This window comes from Sander lucioperca, chromosome 7, assembly GCF_008315115.2.
Source record: "Sander lucioperca isolate FBNREF2018 chromosome 7, SLUC_FBN_1.2, whole genome shotgun sequence".
NCBI classification, from domain to species: domain Eukaryota; kingdom Metazoa; phylum Chordata; class Actinopteri; order Perciformes; family Percidae; genus Sander; species Sander lucioperca.
The window spans coordinates 32,931,732-32,951,131 of record NC_050179.1 but is presented as its reverse complement, the minus strand read 5'-3'; the positions used below and the strand labels follow the sequence as shown (position 1 = coordinate 32,951,131).

General features: G+C 42.7%; 1 protein-coding gene across 1 annotated transcript in view; it reads right to left on the bottom strand.

The window, feature by feature from the left end:
* The window catches only part of LOC116036298 (chemokine-like protein TAFA-5), a 63,478-nt gene that overhangs the window by 28,094 nt on the left and 15,984 nt on the right, over positions 1 to 19,400 (bottom strand). The window contains exon 2 of the mRNA XM_031279809.2: positions 3,528 to 3,677. Within this exon, the coding sequence (XP_031135669.1) occupies positions 3,528 to 3,677 (150 nt within the window). The remainder of the gene's footprint in view (positions 1 to 3,527; positions 3,678 to 19,400) is intronic.

The following is a 19,400-nucleotide window of genomic DNA, read 5'->3' as shown; positions in this document are numbered from 1 at the left end:
GCAGAACCGAACAGAGCCTACGGTCCCTCTGCTTCACTCCCCACCGGGAAGACAGCGGCACCGGGAGATGGCTAACTGGACTGTGCCTCTCCTGGGCTGTCATCCGTTCTCTCGGCAAAAAAGTCTGCCTACAGTGGGAGTGGGGCGGAGCGACTGAATGGCCCGCTGCTGGCTCGTTAGCTAACATTAGCTTGCTAATTTCCTCCACCCAACATGCCTTCATCATACACTGGTTACCGAAAAATAACCCAAACAAACATGTCACTCATCTGGCGATAGCAATGTGCTTTCCTTAGATTTGACAAGAGCGTGTGAATTAAACATTGAGTTCTTACATTTTACTAATTTAGAGGCTGGCCAGCTGGCTGGTAAGCTAGCTTGCTTGCTTGCTATGGGGCTAATTGTTTAGCGATGCAGAAGGCGCAGAGAGAGGTCTATTAGGGTCTTTATATTAAATATCACAGTGTAGGATATTAGTTTATTAAACATTAGTTTATTTTGTAATGTGTAGGTATGTAGAGATCCTTTAAAAGACATGTTATGTTGGAATAAATATGCCTAAGCAAGTAGTTATGTATAACTCGTTGTATGCTACGTTTTGTGTGGCAGGGCCTTTAGCGTTGTCATGACGATTGTGATTGTTGCATGTTTTTCTCCCATCCCTGAATGCTGTGTGGACTAGCCAGACCCTCCTCCGCAGCGCTGTGAAGGAAGGTCTGGCAATGCAAGACAACCTACTCTCTAATACGACCCACAGGAGCGTTTCATAAAGTAACACCCCGAGCGGTGGTGGGAATTACGACCTCATATCTAAACCAGAGAATGTCGGTCGCGGTTTTGAACGTAAAGGTTGCGATTTTAAACATGTCTTTAACGTTGTGGACCGGCTGCAGTTTGGTTTGTTTAGGCACAAAAATGACTTGGTTAAGTTTAGAAGAAGTTAAAATGGTTTGGGTTAAAATCAGACGTTATTTCCTTTCCGGTAACGCACGTGACGCTAAACGTCACGTTCATGAAAATTAAAAAAAACTCGCCACGGTGGTAGTTTGGTTATGTTTAGGCACAAAAAAACTAAGTTAAGTTTAGAAACGATTGTGGTATGAGTTCAAATCTATTATCTAATAAATATAGGTCGTAATTACTGCATTTCGTATTTCGAGGGAGGACAGTCTCCCGGAATCCATCACTATATTATATGAAAATTAAAGTGTTTCTCTTCAAACAGTTGGGACGTTTTAGGAAATCGTCTTCTTTGAGTCACTTGAGAACATGACAGAAAATTTCTGGACTGTGCATGGCGTGCGTTAGCTGAGGAATGAGCAGCAGTCGACGAGTGGAGTCGCTGTAACTAAGGGCAGAAACATGGTCCCCACAAGTATGCAAACGCCAATGACTGAATGTACTTAACTTGCATTCTTATGCACCGCTGGAGGTAGCAAACAGTCCTCGGGGGTGCGTTTAGTTCTTCCGCTGATCAGGTGAAAACAACCTTTGTAGAATCGTTTTGTCCTAATTGTAATAGTCCTGAAGGAAATGCTTATGTGAGGCAAAACAATATTCTGAAGACAACTATGGAGGAGAAATTATCTGAAGTTCTATTCAACTGAAGGTTTGAAAAGAGAGAAGGCAGCAGGAGAGACTGCAGCGGTTCTTTAACTCAGCTAAACAACTGTCCTCCGCCTCTAAAAATCACCAGGAGAGCCTGTAAACTCCCTGCAGACCAGAACCAGTCCCTCCAGCTGTTGTCGCCCTCACCAGATGGCAGAAAGAGAAAAGGAGGAGACATCCGGTGATGAAATGCCATGCAACTCTGGGCTGTTCCCATCTGGGCTTTGACTTTCTGAACCTTGCGGTTCGGATGAGGAGAGGTGGAGGATTGAGAGGGAAAGCTGCGGATATCTGTGAGTTTGTTTCCTTTAGCTTAAAGTTTAGCCTCAAACTGTAAACTGACCTTCATCCTCAGAAGATTCTGCACACTTGCGACATCTTAACACAGTAAAAACTCTTAAAATACCCTTAACTCATTCCTTGTTCCCTAATTCCCCTGTTTAAACTGGCTTTTGTCTTTTTTTGTCTCTGTAATTTTGTGTGTTTTTAAGTCTTTTGTTATTCCTATTAGTATTTTACTTCTTTATTACTTGTTCATATAATGGTTCTCGGGTCTTATTTAAAAAAAATTATCATGTGAAGCAGCAAGCAAACTAGAACATATTCACGAGAAGCTGGAATCAAAGAATCTGAAAAATGACTCAAACTGATTAATCGATTATCAAAATAGTGATTAATTCAATAGTTGACAACTAATGGATTAATCTTTGCAGCGCCAGTTCCTAGTGATAGGGCCGTGAGATCATAAAACACTTGTTTGTGTCATACTCAAGGGCACGGACAGTAGGGATAGACCTGGCCGATTATCGGGATGTTTTTTGGGCAGTTTGCAGATGATCTGTATTTGCGTTTTATTTGCCTGATAACCGATAAAGTTAATTTATTAAAAGGTGCTCTACTTTGGCTCGGCTACAGCTCTGTGTCTGTTCCTCTGCTTCGGTTTCACGCACCACTGAGTCTGACTTAATGTCCCGCCCACAACACTATCTGACTATCTCTTACTGGGTATTATGTTGAAAGTTTCTAAGTTATTAAATAATTGCTTAAAGTGCTCATATTATGCTGTTTGGCTTTTTCCCTTTCCTTTATTGTGTCATATATCTTCTTTGTGCATGTTATAGGTTTACAAAGTGAAAAAGCCCAAAGTCCACCCCAAAGGGACTTACCATCTCCAACAGAAAACACTGTTCACAAACTGCTCCAAACAGCTCTATTGTAGTCCAGCCTTTACTTCAGAGACAAACGTGGTCACTTTGGAACACACGTTATAATGCTCGCCTAGCTGCTAGCATGGCACGCCCTCATACGCTGCTTCTGACTGGCTAGTAGTCCTTACCTGGGTACTGTCAGGGCACGCCCTCGTACTCTGCTTCTGACTGGCTAGTAGTCCTTACCTGGGTACTGTCAGGGCATGCCCTCATACTCTGCTTCTGACTGGCTAGTAGTCCTTACCTAGGTACTGTGCATGTGCGCCTCCCAACAAAGATGAGATAGAAGTGAGAGGTCTCACTCTGTAGCTAAAACAGAGAGCTCAACACACAGGGTGAAAAGAGGAGCTGCAGCAATGTGCAGTACAACAAATATATGGTGTTTTTTGAAAATTAAACCATGTAAACCTATTCTGATATAACCTCTAAATACAATTATGAACCATAAATGAGCATAATATGAGCACTTTAAAGCATTCAGTGTTGGAGTTTATAACATTCCAAAACCTTCATTTTGACTTAAAATTTTCATTTTCACTGTAAATGCATATCGGTTCGGAATTTCAGTTATCGGTTTCATTACCTACTAATCATTATCTTTATAGGCCTTTTAAACCCAGTGTGAGTCGATCCCTAATGTACAGACACGTCGTTATTTTAGAGGACTTGTTGTTGCTGGAAGCACCCGGCAGAGGATGGCGAGCGTCTTACCGTCGACGCAGGCCGGTCTGGCTCGGGTCGTCCCGGCGATCTGTCCCTTCCTGCAGGCGCAGCGGGCCGTCTGTCGGGCGATGGTCCTCCTCGGCTGGCTGCTGTCGCGGTCCAGAGTGACGACCTCACAGGTCCCCGCCGCCAGCTGACCTGAGGAACCAACGGAAGAAAATCATGTAAACCACAAAATGTTTTCAAGTTTTCATTTTGATATCATACGTTTTTTATTCTCACAGAAAACATTTTGTGAATTTGCTAGGTTGTCTTGTTATTTATTTTTTCTGTTCAGTTGCTGTTGAACTCACTTTGATTTGGACTCAGTTGAGACTTGATAAATAGTTACAGGTGGTGATTAATACAAGCTATAGATGAGGATCTCTGTGATGTATCAACTTTCAAATCTGCTGAATTACTGACTGCGTTTCCACTCACTTGGATTTATTTTCTACCAATGAATGAATTTACAAAATAAAGGCATATCTTCCCAGTGACGGGTGTGTGAAAGAAACTGTTTTCATGCTGTTTTCTCTCTGAGGCAAAGTCTTTTATTTTGTTATTTCTCTCATTATTGTCAAATAAATGTTTGTTCGATTTATTCTGAAAAGGCAGAATCAGATTCAGTTTCCAGAATGGTTATTGATGAGAGTGGTTGATTCTGAGTTTGGGTAAATTAATAAACACGTTTCTGTCTGTCTTTAGTCTCAGCTTCCACTGAAACATGACCCCTAAAGGCTGCAACTCTCCTGTGATTAAACATATAAGATCAGGTTTTAAAAGAAGTGTTTCTCTTCACTCTGCAACGCTGAACCAGCTTTAAAATAACAGCTCAGTGTTCTGACTGACGGCTGCTGAAAGTCTGAACTGACTTGCGACTAAATGTTTCCTGTCAGTCAGCTGACCCCATCCATTTACATCCAACACTTTACAGAAATGATAGCACAGTAACCATAGAAACAGAATGTTGCTCTTCTATTGGCTGACAGGCTTCAATCGTTAAATGTTATATATGTTCACCTCAAACATTCACATAATATTCCGGCTTTTGCCCTTATTCCGAAAACGTCCCCTGTGCCGGAGCACTCATGCAGTCCCAGACCATGACGCTCCCACCACCATGCTTGACTGTAGGCGAGAGACACTTGTCTTTGTACTCCTCACCTGGTTGCCGCCACACTTTCTTGTGCATCATCCTTCATTCCAGCAGCAGTCAGACTCTTTAATGCAAAATCATGATGTAGCACTGCTAGCTGTTTCTGCAATATGAGCCATCACTGGACAATATTCTGCACTATACATATTTATTTATTTATCACTCTTTGTTACCTACAACTGTGCAATATATATATATATATATATATATATATATATATATATATATATATATATATATATATATATATATATATATATATATATATATATATATATAATAAAACAAACATATTTACACAATAAACACCCTTATGTAAACAGATGAATAGAAATTACATATTGGGTCAGTGCAACGCTTATCAGTTCAATTTTCTAAGCACAAACGGACATTTGGAAAAACAGAAAAATGGGTTCAAATATCCAATTTTTCATTTTTTTCCACCTTGACAAATTAAAAAATTCGATCTTTAAACTGTTTTTCCAATTTTCTGTTTTTATTCAGAGGATCAGAAATTTTTAAAATTACAAAATTGCGTCTGGGCTCCAATTATTCAATACTGCGATGGTATTCTCTCCCTCGTTCCCCCCCCCACACACACACACTCGAAACCATCAGTTGCATGCACCTCTGACCCCAAAGTCTATCAGTTTGGTTTTTTTGGTCCATATGCAGTTAATGACCTGCATATTCCACAAAGTAGAGGGAGAGAATACCATTGCAGTATTGAATAATTGGAGCCCAGACGCAATTTTGTAATTTAAAAAATTTCTGATCCTCTGAATAAAAACAGAAAATTGGAAAAACAGTTTAAAGATCCAATTTTTTAATTTGTCAAGGTGGAAAAAAATTAAAAATTGGATATTTGAACCCATTTTTCTGTGTTTCCAAATGTCCGTTTGTGCTTAGAAAATTGAACTGATAAGCGTTGCACTGACCCAATATGTAATTTCTATTCATCTGTTTACATAAGGGTGTTTATTGTGTAAATATGTTTGTTTTATTACTATTATTATTATTATAACTAATTCTATTTCTTCTATTTCTTATACTTCATGTATATTTTTTTCTCCTATGTCTACTTAATGTGCATTTGTGTCATTCTGATGTGTGTAAATATTTTTTCTTTTGAGCTGCTGTAGCACAGGAATTTCCCCAGTGTGGGATTAATAAAGTCTATCTTATCTTATCATCTTTAGAAGAGGCTTCCTTCTGGGACGACAGCCATGCAGACCAGTTTGATGCAGTGTGCGGCGTATGGTCTGAGCACTGACAGGCTTACCCCCCCACCCCTTCAACCTCGGCAGCAATGCTGGCAGCACTGGTACGTCTATTTCCCAAAGACGACCTCTGGATATGACGCCGAGCACGTGCACTCAACCTCTTTGGTCGACCATGGCGAGGCCTGTTCTGAGTTAAACCGCCGTACGGTCTTGGCTACCGTGCTGCAGCTCAGTTTCAGCATGTTGGCAATCTTCTTATAGCCTAGGCCATCTTTATGTAGAGCAACAATTGTTTGTTTTTTTCAGATCCTCAGAGAGGTCTTTGCCATGAGGTGCCATGTTGAACTTCCAGTGACCAGTATGAGAGAGTGTGAGAGCGATAACACCTAATTCACACCTGCTCCCCATTCACACCTGAGACCTTGTAACATTAATGACTCACATGACATCAGGGAGGGAAAATGGCTATTGGACATTCACTTAGGGGTGTACTCACTTTTGTTGCCAGCGGTTTAGACATTAATGGCTTTGTGTTGATTTATTTTGAGGGGACAGCACATTTACACTGTTATACAAGCTGTACACTTATTACTTTACATTGTAGCAATGTGTCATTTCTGCAGTGTTGTCCCATGAAAAGATATAATGAAATATTTACAAAAATGTGAGGGGTGTACTCACTTTTGTGAGATACTGTAGCTGTGTTTCTCTTTCTTATCGGGTCTGCAGCCCTGCAAATTGTTGGCTAGTTGGTTTGTATACAGCAACCATAGCAACGCACAGAGCTGACCATAAGCAGTAAACAGGCAAGAGGCCGTAAACTGCGGTGAAAACCCTGATTGAGACGCATATTCCGAATGCGCTGTATACATGTCCGAACAATGCCTCTAAAACCTGAATAATACCGGAATATCCCACATGCCTTATTCGGAATATCCAACTGGAATATGCTGTTTACATGACCTGTATCAAACTCGGAATATTGTCATATTTGGAATAATAGTAGAATATTGGTGTGCATGTATAGGTACTCAGTGTTCTCAAAATCAGTGCTCAGGTTTGATTATACTGCAGGTAGCCATAGCAACAGTAGAGATTACACTGAGTGCACACATTAACTCCTCTGAAACCTCCTCAATAACCTCTACATCCTCTTCAAGAACACCTGGAACATCCTCAAGAACCTCTTCAAAAACAGCTTAATTGTTTTTCAATGAACTCTAATACCTCCTCAAGAACCCCTCGACCCTTTTAACAGGACCCCTGCAATCTTTTCAAGACATCTTAAAACTCAACAACAGCTAAAACCTCCGTAGGGACATCTATAACCTCCCCAAGATCACCTTGGAAAATGTCACTTAGAACTACACATGTGAACCAGGGGTTAAAGCATAGACCAGAGATACGGGACACCTAGGGGGTCCTCAGAGTTACTGTGGGGGGGCCACCAAATTATTGTAAATTTTTTGAAAAAAAAATTAAAATGTCTTAAAGCAGCCATATTATGCTCATTTTCAGGTTCATAATTGTATTTTAAGGTTGTACCAGAATAGGTTTACATGGTTTAATTTTCAAAAAACACCATATTTGTGTTGTACTGCACCGCTCTCTCTCACTGCTGCAGCTCCTCTTTTCAGCTGGTCTCTATTTTAGCTACAGTGAGACCTCTTTTCTTGTTCTTCTTCTTCTGCTTCTGTACTATCTTTGATTGCACTGCACATGCCCAGTAGCTCAGATGTAGATCATGTCAGCTAGCTAGCTCCATAGACAGTAAAAGAAAGGCTGTTTCTACAACTTCGGTCAGTTACAAGGCAGGATTAGCTGGGAGACTTCTAAATGAGGGCGCACATGGAAGTAGTTATTTTGTAGATTATGGTGAACTTGTGTGTGTTTTAGCAGTGCTTTGCTATTGAGAACGAGGTAGCATGCTAGCGTTAGCCATAGCGTTAGTATGCTAACGCTACGAGCTAATGGTTGCGGTTAGCCTGCTCGTTTCGGCTTGTGACGTCACAAGCCGTGCCGATTTTGAACAGCTCACCCAGAGACTGAAGGCAGGACACATTCAGAAACCGTATCTCACTCTAAACAGCATGGATGGATTTTTTTCAAAGTTTGTATGAGTGTGGAAGCACCAGAGACACAACATAACACCCCAAATCCCAGAAAAAGTGATTTTTTCATAATATGGGCACTTTAACATGAGTCCAAAATATTATTAGCAAATATAAATCAGCCTTTTCGTGAAAAAACAAACAAAAAAAACCCACATTGATAATAGGCTTACTGGCCTATAAATAAGGTAGTCACTAAGGTAGCCATCCACAGATACAGTTCATCACTGTGCCACATGTTTAACATTAAAACATGATTTATAAAATCATGCCAACAGTCATTATTTTAATAGCTTAGTATTCAATGCACTAAAAAGGTATGCGTGAAGGCTTTAGGCCACCCACGTTATTGTGCACGATCATGCAAGGCTTGTATCATGTGGACGTGCCGACAGTGTTGTTGTCATTACTTAGAATTCCTCATGGGGGCGACAGAAACTACGCACTATAGCTTTAAAACATGTGGCATTGACTGTATAAGTGAAGGTAAAACATCTTGATCCCCCCCTGGTGGCTGGCTGCAGTACAGCTTATGAATCCAAACTAAAACATCAAAGTACAGGCAAATACTTTTTTTTTCTCCAAAAGATGGTTTCTCTAATTTTAGGAAGTTCTGATCACGCTGATGTTTGTTCAAGTGTTTATTATTCTGATCAGTTTGGTTTTTATTTGAAGCTATAAAAACGGGGTGAAACGTCATGATTGACAGCTGTGACTGTTTCATGATTGGTCAGGTGTGTGTGTGAGCGGTTGACTTGTGATTGGTTGGGCGGAGGTATGGGTGGGACTGTGATACAGTGGCTCCGCCCCCAAATCGCTACTGCGCAGACTCTGGCTCCAAAATTACAAGACAGCACCCGTATCCGGGATATTTTGGCTTCACTTTTCTACAGTGGCAGGGAGTGGAGATGCGTCATCTATCTTCAAATACCAATCTATGATGTGAACCTTATGATGACAATAGATGAAAAGTCAGGGGATTACCAAAGTTGGATTTATCCTCTTGGGGCCATAAATGTCTGTACATAATGTCAAATCAATTGATTCAATAGCTGTTGAGTTATTTAAGTGTGGGCCAAAGTGTTGGACCGGACCGACAGACCAATACATCGGAAGAATTGAAAAATTACTTTGGACTCTGGGGACTAAAAGATAGAAGTCTGGCTTTATTTCTAACAAGTTTATCAACTAAAACATTTATTAAATTAATGGAATGAATAACTTACTGTGAGTTCAGATGTATATAAATAATACAAATCCTTACTGAACTCAGTGCTCAGTGAGGCTAGATGATGGAGGGATGAATGTTTGGGTGAATCAGAGGGGACAGAAGCTGCATTTGGTCGCTGTGGCGACGGCAGAGGCCCCCCCTGCATGCTGATGAACTGTCATCAATAGAGCCATGGACCGTCCCGCTCTCAGAAAATACCAGGACCTCAGAGTAAGGAGGACAGAGTGAACAGTTCTTCAGAAAGACGGAGGGCAGTGGGGTCAGAGCGGGATTAATGACAACATCATCAACAACAACAGCAGCTCATTTAGTCTTTCTAAGAAGCACTAAACTACTTAAAAAGGTTCAACAGACTAGGGCTGCCCCCTCCTAGTCGATTGGTCAAGCAATCGGTTGTTTCTTTAGTCGATTAGTTGCTTTTTCATAATTTTTTCAGGTTGACTATTTTATTCCAAAATACAAAACACATCTAAGATGTAAAGATTTGAAGGGATGCTTTTGCATGATTCTTTGTCGTATCATGACAAAACCTGTATGAGTGTTAGTTAACTAAGAATTTCTTTAATCGAGGACAGTCCCACAACAGACTCCCATGAAGCAGTGATGTGGATACTGACTCTCGATGGACCTTTACGACCTGCAAGGTGAGGGTCACATGAACACTGGAGGCAGCCGATGGCTTTACTATCATACCTTTTTAACATCTATGTATTTATTGGAGAAACAGCAGACAACTGTCCTAAAAACCAGACAACTTTCTTTCCTCGTTTACCTCTAATTAGGTTTTATGTTCAAAGCAAAACCTTTAAATGTGATTCAGATATCATCAATTTGACACGGTAAACACTGAACCCCCTCATAGTTTTTGTCTATTGACAAATCCAATAAAGTTTATTTGAATAACACATCAGCAGAGTTTAGCCTATGTACTACTGCCAGTTAAGCTCAAGGGGGTAAGCGAGCATCCAGAAAGCGTACCTCCTATGGGGAGATTCTGAGGCTAACAAGCCATCACCTTCCGCTAGCATTCTGTTGACTCCCATTCATTTTGGCGTCTTTTTGACAGCGAATAACTTTACATTAGGGCTGTGAAAATAACGAGTTCATTTCGATTAATTAATCTGAGAAAGAATAACGCGTTAAAAAAAATAACGCAGATTAATCCATTCCATATTGACGTTTGAGCCGGAGCCGTTCTAGCCACCATTGGACTGCTGTGCTGCCTGGATCATTAATTGGAACATTTACTTGTAGAAATCTTCTTCCTGCCAACCCTGGCTACCGAAATCTGGTGCCACTGATATGTCTGCACTTTTCTCTGATGCTCTGAAACAGACGATACAGGCAACACAAACACCGCTGCATGTGATGCTAGTTAACACTATACTCAACAGCAGCTAACGTTAGCCTACCGCTAGCTAGTAGCTGGATTAAACACAGTTAAAATGCTGCCAGCTAACGCTAAACGGTGTAAAGTTTGACTGTGTTTTACTGTAGAGGATTCAACACCGGGATGTAACAATCTGCAGCTGCCGTCGGAAAAACAACACAGACGGTGCGTTCAATGAAACTGGTAAACTACAGCCTTGTGGTGCATTTGAAGTTATTGTAAATGTCCTTTTCCTATCTGGTGGTTGTTTTTGTCATTCAACAGCAATTTACTAGTGAAATAAGTTATTGTTATTGTTATACATTATTATTAAATCATTTAATTTTGACCATAATGGCCTTAGCAATAAACAAGCCGTTCCTTAAAGTGCCCATATTATGAAAAAAACACTTTTTCTGGGATTTGGGGTGTTGTGTTGTGTCTCTGGTGCTTCCACACACATACAAACTTTGAAAAAAATCCACCCATGCTGTTTAGAGTGAGATACAGTTTCTGAATGTGTCCTGCCTTCAGTCTCTGGGTGAGCTGTTCAAAATCGGCACAAGCCGAAACGAGCAGGCTAACCGCAACATTAGCTCGTAGCGTTAGCATGCTAACGCTAATGCTAACGCTAGCATGCTACCTCGTTCTCAATAGCAAAGCACTGCTACAACACACACAAGTTCACCATAATCTACAAAAGAACTACTTCCATGTGCGCCCTCATTTAGAAGTCTCCCAGCTAATCCTGCCTTGTAACTGACCAAAGTTGTAGAAACAGCCTTTCTTTTACTGTCTATGGAGCGAGCTAGCTGACATGATCTACATCTGAGCTACTGGGCATGTGCAAGTGCAATCAAAGATAGTACAGAAGAAGAAGAAGAAAAGAGGTCTCACTCTGTAGCTAAAACAGAGACCAGCTGAAAAGAGGATCTGCAGCAGTGAGAGAGAGCACTGCAGTACAACAAAAATATGGTGTTTTTAGAAAATTAAACTATGTAAACCTATTCTGGTACAACCTTAAAATACAATTATGAACCTGAAAATGAGCATAATATGGCTGTTTTAATGTCACCGACTGTTATTTAGTACCCTTTTTTTTCTTTTCTTTTTTTACTTTCTTAAAAAGTATCGGTTCAGGCACCGTTAATTATTTTTAATTATTATTAATTTTGATTAATTAATCACAGAGTATGTAATTAATTAGATTAAATGTTTTAATCGATTGACAGCCCTACTTTACATCTGAAGCATTTAAAGACTCTATTTGTCCATTGTTTATTCCTAAAGAAACACGACAATGTATAAAAGGCTCCATTACCTTGTACCTCACGTTATGGCTCCGTAGCAGACGTTTTTATAAAAATAGGCTAATGACTGTGTCATAACTATGCATAGTAGTCAGGAGAAGCTCGCACGCAATCTTGGGGGGGGGGGACGTGGAGGCATACAGTCAAGGGAGAAGCCCATAGAGAGTCCATGAAAGCATCGGAACAAAATATTTCCTACGCTCATGGACAGCTCCTACTCACGCTCTCCGTCTCTGCAAGAATCGGAATGATTGAGATTTCTCTTGGCACAGCTCCCAGAAGACTTACAACTTTCAGACTCAGCCATCACCGGAAAAGTGCTTCTAATTGACTTCACTGGTCTCCGTCGAAGTCTATGGCAATGCTGTGTCCATTTCTTTTATTGTCTATGGTTAAGCTTGAGCTTTTCTGTAGGGCCACCATCAGGACAATATGTCACCTTTGAAACCTGACTGGGTAAAGCAGGAAACTGTCCCGGGACACTGGGGGCTCCAAAAAGCCCTCAAGTTCCAAGTAATTTCACTAATGTCCTGCTAATCAAGCGTGACACAGTTTGAGTCTACAGTCAGATCTGAGCACACAGACATGATACACATATGTTTAGATCCAGTGTGACTTACTCTTTTTAAGGATACCATTATCCCCGATGAAATAGGCAAATAAATGCCCATAAATCCGCTTTGAAATCAGAGAAAAAAGACGCTCCATATAAACCAGAATTTGCCTGAGAATAATCACGTTTTTAAGTTTTCTTCCATTTCAAAGAAGCCGAGTGACCGTTTTCTGTACATCCATGGGTGCATTGCTAACAAGAACTAGTAATAGCTAATTTGGCATTCTTTTAGCGGTGCCAGTTTGCTAAAATCAGTTGTCCTGATCTGGAATAGTGGTTGTGTCATTTTTACTTGTCTATGCCTACGTCTTTCTTGTTTTATGTGTATTTGTTGTATTGTTGTAGTGTATCTATTGTTTTTAAACCTGCTAGGGACTGCAGACGAAAATTAGCCTCTATGGCTAAATCTGTCACATTTACACGTTGGACTCTGTACTCATGTTGATTAATGTGCATTGTCCCTTTTAAATAAATAAATCTAAAATATAAAAAAATATAAAATTCAGGGAAAAAATAATTTTGGCTATAAAACATTCACACAAAGAATAATTTACATTTTTACAAACTTAACACCAGTGGTGGGATGTAACTAAGTACATTTATTCCAGTACTGTACTTAAATTTATTCTTTCTTGATTAAGTATTTTTCAGTTGTGGAATAAAATTAATTACATTTATTCAAGTACTGAGGTACTTGACTTTTCTTCAGTTTCTCCATTTTATGCAACTTTTTACTTCTAATCCACTACATCTCAGAGGTAAATCAACTACTTTTGTCTGACAGCTTAAGTTACTTTTAGGTGACAGTTTTTCCTCCACCTTCCTGTCCAGTGAAAACCACGTATCTCCAGATGTGTTGATGTTGAATGTTTGTGATAAACTGAAGGTTGAGAAAATTCTCCTCCTTCTTAAGCTGAAAAAAGTCTTTAAAAAGCCGCTTGGATCAGCTGGAAAATGCATCGTCACAAAGCTGAAAACAGGGCTGTTTTTCTGACACCATGAAAAGTTTTAAAACTTTGTAGAGATACGTGGTTCCCACAGGACAGCGGCGCTACAAACACATGATGATCTTATAGAATATGATGCATTGCTGGAGATTAAACTACCCAACAGTATATAAAGGAGTTAAAGTGAGCACAACCTTAACCCTTGTGTTCTCTTCCATTCAACCATGCACTTGCTGGGTCAAAACTGAACATCAACACTTTTTCTGACCTTTTTGTCTCTTTTTTCGACACTTTTTTTTCAATGTTTTTGACGCATTTTTTGACGTTTAAAACTTTTTTTCATTCCCAAGTATAAACACCACTAACACCAACTTATTACTAACTTTACACCTATTTTTGGAATTCATGGTCAATAAACGTCATTTATAGGAAATTATACGTAATTCTCGAGTTAAAAAAATGTAATCAAACACCCTAAAATTCACTGTAAGTAGAGATCCGATCTTTTGTTGTACTTGCGAAGTGCGTTGTATGGAACCATCCGTGTTATTTTTGGGTGATTACAATTGGGTAGTTAAAAATAAACCCATATTTCTGATATAGAAATTTAGAAAACGGGTCAAATTGGACCCTAAGACAACACATGGGTTAAACATCTGCAACAGTAAAATGTAACATACACATTACTGCAGCGGGAATATTAATCCAGAAACATCAGATAGAAGAGGAAAACTCTGACAGGGAACATTATACTGCACAATGAGTACTTTTACTTTTCATTCTTAGTAGATAAGTACTTAGGTAGATAAAGCATTTGGCATTTAGCTGATAATAGTTACACACTTTTACTTAAGGTTTCATATTTTACTTCTAATGGAGTATTTTCACAGTGTTGTATTACGTTTTTATTACTGTTAGTACTTTTACTTTAGTGAATGATCTGAATACTTCTTCCACCATTGCTCTTAAAAACACTAAGAGTGTTCAGATCTGCCTGTTGAGACTCTCTGCAGTTTTAATGAAGCTCATAATACCATCTGACAGCCTGCATCAACACGACTTCTGCTTTCTGTCTGATGTGATGTGTGTCCCCCCCCCCCCCGCCCCTGCTGTTAGCCTCGAGGCTACAGGAGAGCAAATGAACTATGTCATCTCTGTCTGAGAGCTGCTGATGATGACGGTTATCTCCTCCTCCTCTCTGGGGAAATGTAGATGTCAGACCGCTGTGAGCTCAGCACGTCATGTTTAAAGGGTCAAAGGTCATAGTGGAGGTGTTGGAGCTTCATATATGATGGCCAGAGACGCAAAACATACAGAGGAGAGAACCATTTAATATTAATTCCTCTGAGTTTCATCATCTCTGACACAAAGGTCAAACGTCAGAGGCAAGGCAAGGCAAGGTAAGCTTATTTGTAAAGCATAATTCACGCACAAGGCAACTCAAAGTGCTTTACAGAGGCATATAAATACATTGTAAACATAAACAATCAAAATACATTCAAGAAACAAAGCACAGTTACAACAAGACAAATCTAGTTAAATTGTTATAATAAAATATATTCTAAAATCAATAATAAAATCAACATTAAAATCTTAAAACAGAAGAATTAATAGTTAAGAAACTAGTGTATCGAATTACTGAAAGCTGATGGAAGAGGATGGAAGCTAATGCCGACATTACACCAAACGACTTTTCAAGCGATTTCACTGTCACAGACTAATTTCCATTATCAGTATGAAATGAGAGGCTTGCTAGAGTTGGGGCGCGCACCCGTCGTCTCAATCATTTGGTGTAAGATGGTCATGAGACTCAGTCCCAGCGATCTCAAGTCAGTCGTTTTCCCGTCTTAACGTTCCGACAAAATCCAACGTGTTTGATATTATCGGAAGATTCAACAGCGATTACGTTGTGTGCGAGAGAAATATACAACCCGGTCTCACGGCAGTTCGTGTAAATGTCACGTTATTTTTAATCTATTGATACGTGTTCACGGGGACGTTTTTCTCATTTTTCTCGTGGTGGCAACCACAAAATACACAACCGGGAAAGGACGCCTTATATGCTGGGAGGCAGCCGCAAGGCGGCCGCTGGGGACTCAAAAGGACGCCTTACACGTCAGGAGATGGCCAGGCCGCCGCTGGGGGACTCAAGATGGCCAGGCCGCTGGGGACTCGAGATGGCCAGGCGGATGCGAGGTGGCCAGGCTCGAGATGGCCAGGCCGCTGGGGACTCAAGACGGCCAGGCGGCTGCGAGATGACCAGGCGGCCGCGGGGGACGGCCGCAGGGGACGGCCGCTGGGGACGGCCGCTGGGGACGGCCGCTGGGGACGGCCGCGGGGGACGACGGCTGGGGACGGCCACGGGGGACGGCCGCTGGGGACGGCCGCTGGGGACGGCCGCTGGGGACACGCGACAATAACAGGATGGCGGAGGTTGGGTTTAGGAAAAACACTACGGGGAAAGGACGCCTCACACGCCGGGAGACGACCGCTGGGGACGCGCGACAATAACGGGACGGTTGTGATTAGGAAGACTACGGGAAACAAAACGCCACACGCGGGACACGATCCCCAGTCGCCCGGGTGAAACTCGTGTATTGTTTGACCCATCCTCCACCCCGACCAACCTCCCTACGCGGATTTTCGGCTTTTCATACTACTCCCTACCGTTTTCATGCTGTGATCACGAAATATGCTTCCTATTGAAATACATTACTTTACATTTTCGTGCTGGCCACCATGAAAAAAACGAGAAAAACGTCCCTGTGAACACGTATCAATAGATTAAATAACGTGACCATTTCACGAACTGCCATGAGACTGGGCTGCAAATATAACACCGCCCAGACTGTTTCTCATCATGAGGAAATGTTTTTAATGAACTTATCTGGAAAATGTTTGTTATTTTTCCCACAATTTCTGCTCATTGCAGAGCGGCAGTAGCTCAGTCTGCGTGGACATAGCTTGGGAACCGGAGGCTCGCTGGTTCAAGTCGCCATACAGAGCGAGTGTAGAGTGCGGACTAACAGCTTAAAAATGTGCCAGTTCATCTCCTGGGCAACTGGCATCCCAAAACAGCTCCAGGGAGGCTGTATCATGTCTGACGCCTGCCCTACACCCTTATAATGCTTGTGTGGGCTGTAAAATTAGGATTTGAGAAAGAGGCATTTCAACTACCAATTGCCTTGTTTAAATTATGTGGAATGACAAATAATAAAGTGCAAAGCCTGATTTATGAAAAATGTTCTTCTTGATTAAACACATCAACAGTGACTTAAAGCATGAGATGTTCTTACTTTATTAAAGAATTGTAAAACGTTAAGTTGTATGTTTTGAGGGGGTCAGCCCTATATTCCCACAGCCCTATGGTCCCGCAGCCCAATGGTCCCGCAGCCCTATGGTCCCACAGCCCTATGGTCCCGCAGCCCAATGGTCCCGCAGCCCTATGTTCCCGCAGCCCAATGGTCCCGCAGCCCAATGGTCCCGCAGCCCTATGGTCCCACAGCCCTATGGTCCCGCAGCCCAATGGTCCCGCAGCCCTATGGTCCCACAGCCCTATGGTCCCGCAGCCCAATGGTCCCGCAGCCCAATGGTCCCGCAGCCCTATGGTCCCACAGCCCAATGGTCCCGCAGCCCAATGGTCCCGCAGCCCTATGGTCCCACAGCCCTATGGTCCCGCAGCCCAATGGTCCCGCAGCCCTATGTTCCCGCAGCCCAATGGTCCCGCAGCCCAATGGTCCCGCAGCCCTATGGTCCCACAGCCCTATGGTCCCGCAGCCCAATGGTCCCGCAGCCCTATGTTCCCACAGCCCAATGGTCCCGCAGCCCAATGGTCCCGCAGCCCTATGGTCCCACAGCCCTATGGTCCCGCAGCCCAATGGTCCCGCAGCCCTATGGTCCCGCAGCCCAATGGTCCCGCAGCCCAATGGTCCCGCAGCCCTATGGTCCCACAGCCCTATGGTCCCGCAGCCCCCTATGGTCCCACAGCCCAATGGTCCCGCAGCCCAATGGTCCCGCAGCCCTATGGTCCCACAGCCCTATGGTCCCGCAGCCCAATGGTCCCGCAGCCCTATGTTCCCGCAGCCCAATGGTCCCGCAGCCCAATGGTCCCGCAGCCCTATGGTCCCACAGCCCTATGGTCCCGCAGCCCAATGGTCCCGCAGCCCTATGTTCCCGCAGCCCAATGGTCCCGCAGCCCAATGGTCCCGCAGCCCTATGGTCCCACAGCCCTATGGTCCCGCAGCCCAATGGTCCCGCAGCCCTATGGTCCCGCAGCCCAATGGTCCCGCAGCCCAATGGTCCCGCAGCCCTATGGTCCCACAGCCCTATGGTCCCGCAGCCCAATGGTCCCGCAGCCCTATGTTCCCACAGCCCAATGGTCCCGCAGCCCAATGGTCCCGCAGCCCAATGGTCCCGCAGCCCTATGTTCCCACAGCCCAATGGTCCCGCAGCCCAATGGTCCCGCAGCCCAATGGTCCCGCAGCCCTATGTTCCCACAGCCCAATGGTCCCACAGCCCAATGGTCCCGCAGCCCAATGGTCCCGCAGCCCTATGGTCCCACAGCCCTATGGTCCCGCAGCCCAATGGTCCCGCAGCCCTATGTTCCCACATTTCTAAGATTTTTTTTTTACTGAAAATTAGGTCCTATGTTCCCGCAACCCTATGTTCCCACATTTCTAAGATATTTATTAAAATTAGGCCCTATGTTCCCACAGCCCTATGTTCCCACATTTCTAGGACATTTTCAAAATTAGGTCTTGTGTTCCTACATTTCCCTGAAATGTAAGCCCTATCCTCCCACAACATTTTTTAGGGTTAGGGTTAGGGGTTAAGGGGATACAATCTGATACAAATTTATGAAAAAGTAAATGTGGGAACATAGGGCCTAATTTTGAAAAAAAGCTTAGAAATGTGGGAACATAGGGCTGTGGGAACATAGGCACGCTCCCCGTTTTGAGAAATGTTTCCTTTATCCCTCTCTCCTGAAGAGTTAGATGAGAAGATCGATACCTCTCTCATGTCTCGCATGCATTCCACCACTTTCATTACGTCACCAAACATCCAGAACCAAATATTCTGGTGTGACCGGGCCTTTGAACTGAAGTCAGAGTGATGATTAAAATCAGAGAAAGATAAAAGTTCAAATCAAAAGGATCAGTTTCACAGGTCGTCTTTTCTTTGTCAAAGATCCTGAACCGTCAGAGCTGATTAGGGCCTAGAAGCCCCGGAGCTTTCTGCAGTGATTGGGATTCAATCGGCGTTTAGACGATGCAAGAGACGCTGCTCACTAACAGGTATCCAATGGTAGCCAGAGACAGCGGCGGCAGGTCTCTGTTTGCTCGTTGGCAGCAGCTCATCACCAGCATTTCTTAGTTCTCATCTGCTGCAGCACCCCAGGAGGAAACTGTTATTATTGTGTCTCGTCTGCGTCTGATTGAGCGAGGATGCTGTAAGAACAGGAATGTTAGATTTGCGAACAAATAATTCTTTTAGATTGAATCTTAAAAAGGAACAAGTGAACTCCGGAGTAGTCTATACCGACGACGTTTCATTTCCGGGATTGTTCAGGTGCCACCGAAAATTTCGCCGGATGTCCGTCACCTTCCTCTTTCTTTGTGTTGATATTCTAACCTCTGGTGGATTTCTGAGGACTATGGTTAACTGCTCCTCAGATCTCTGCAGGGTAAATCCAGACAGCTAGCTAGACTATCTGTCCAATCTGAGTTCTCTGTTGCACGACTAAAACTACTTTTGAACGTACACATGTTCCACCAAAACAAGTTCCTTCCCATCATTGCGTTCAGCGCATAGCCCCGCCCAAGATGATTGTGATTGGTTTAAAGAAATGCCAATAAACCAGAGCACGTTTTTCTCCCATCCCTGACTTTCACATCGTGACTTTCTGGGGAGCCCTATTTT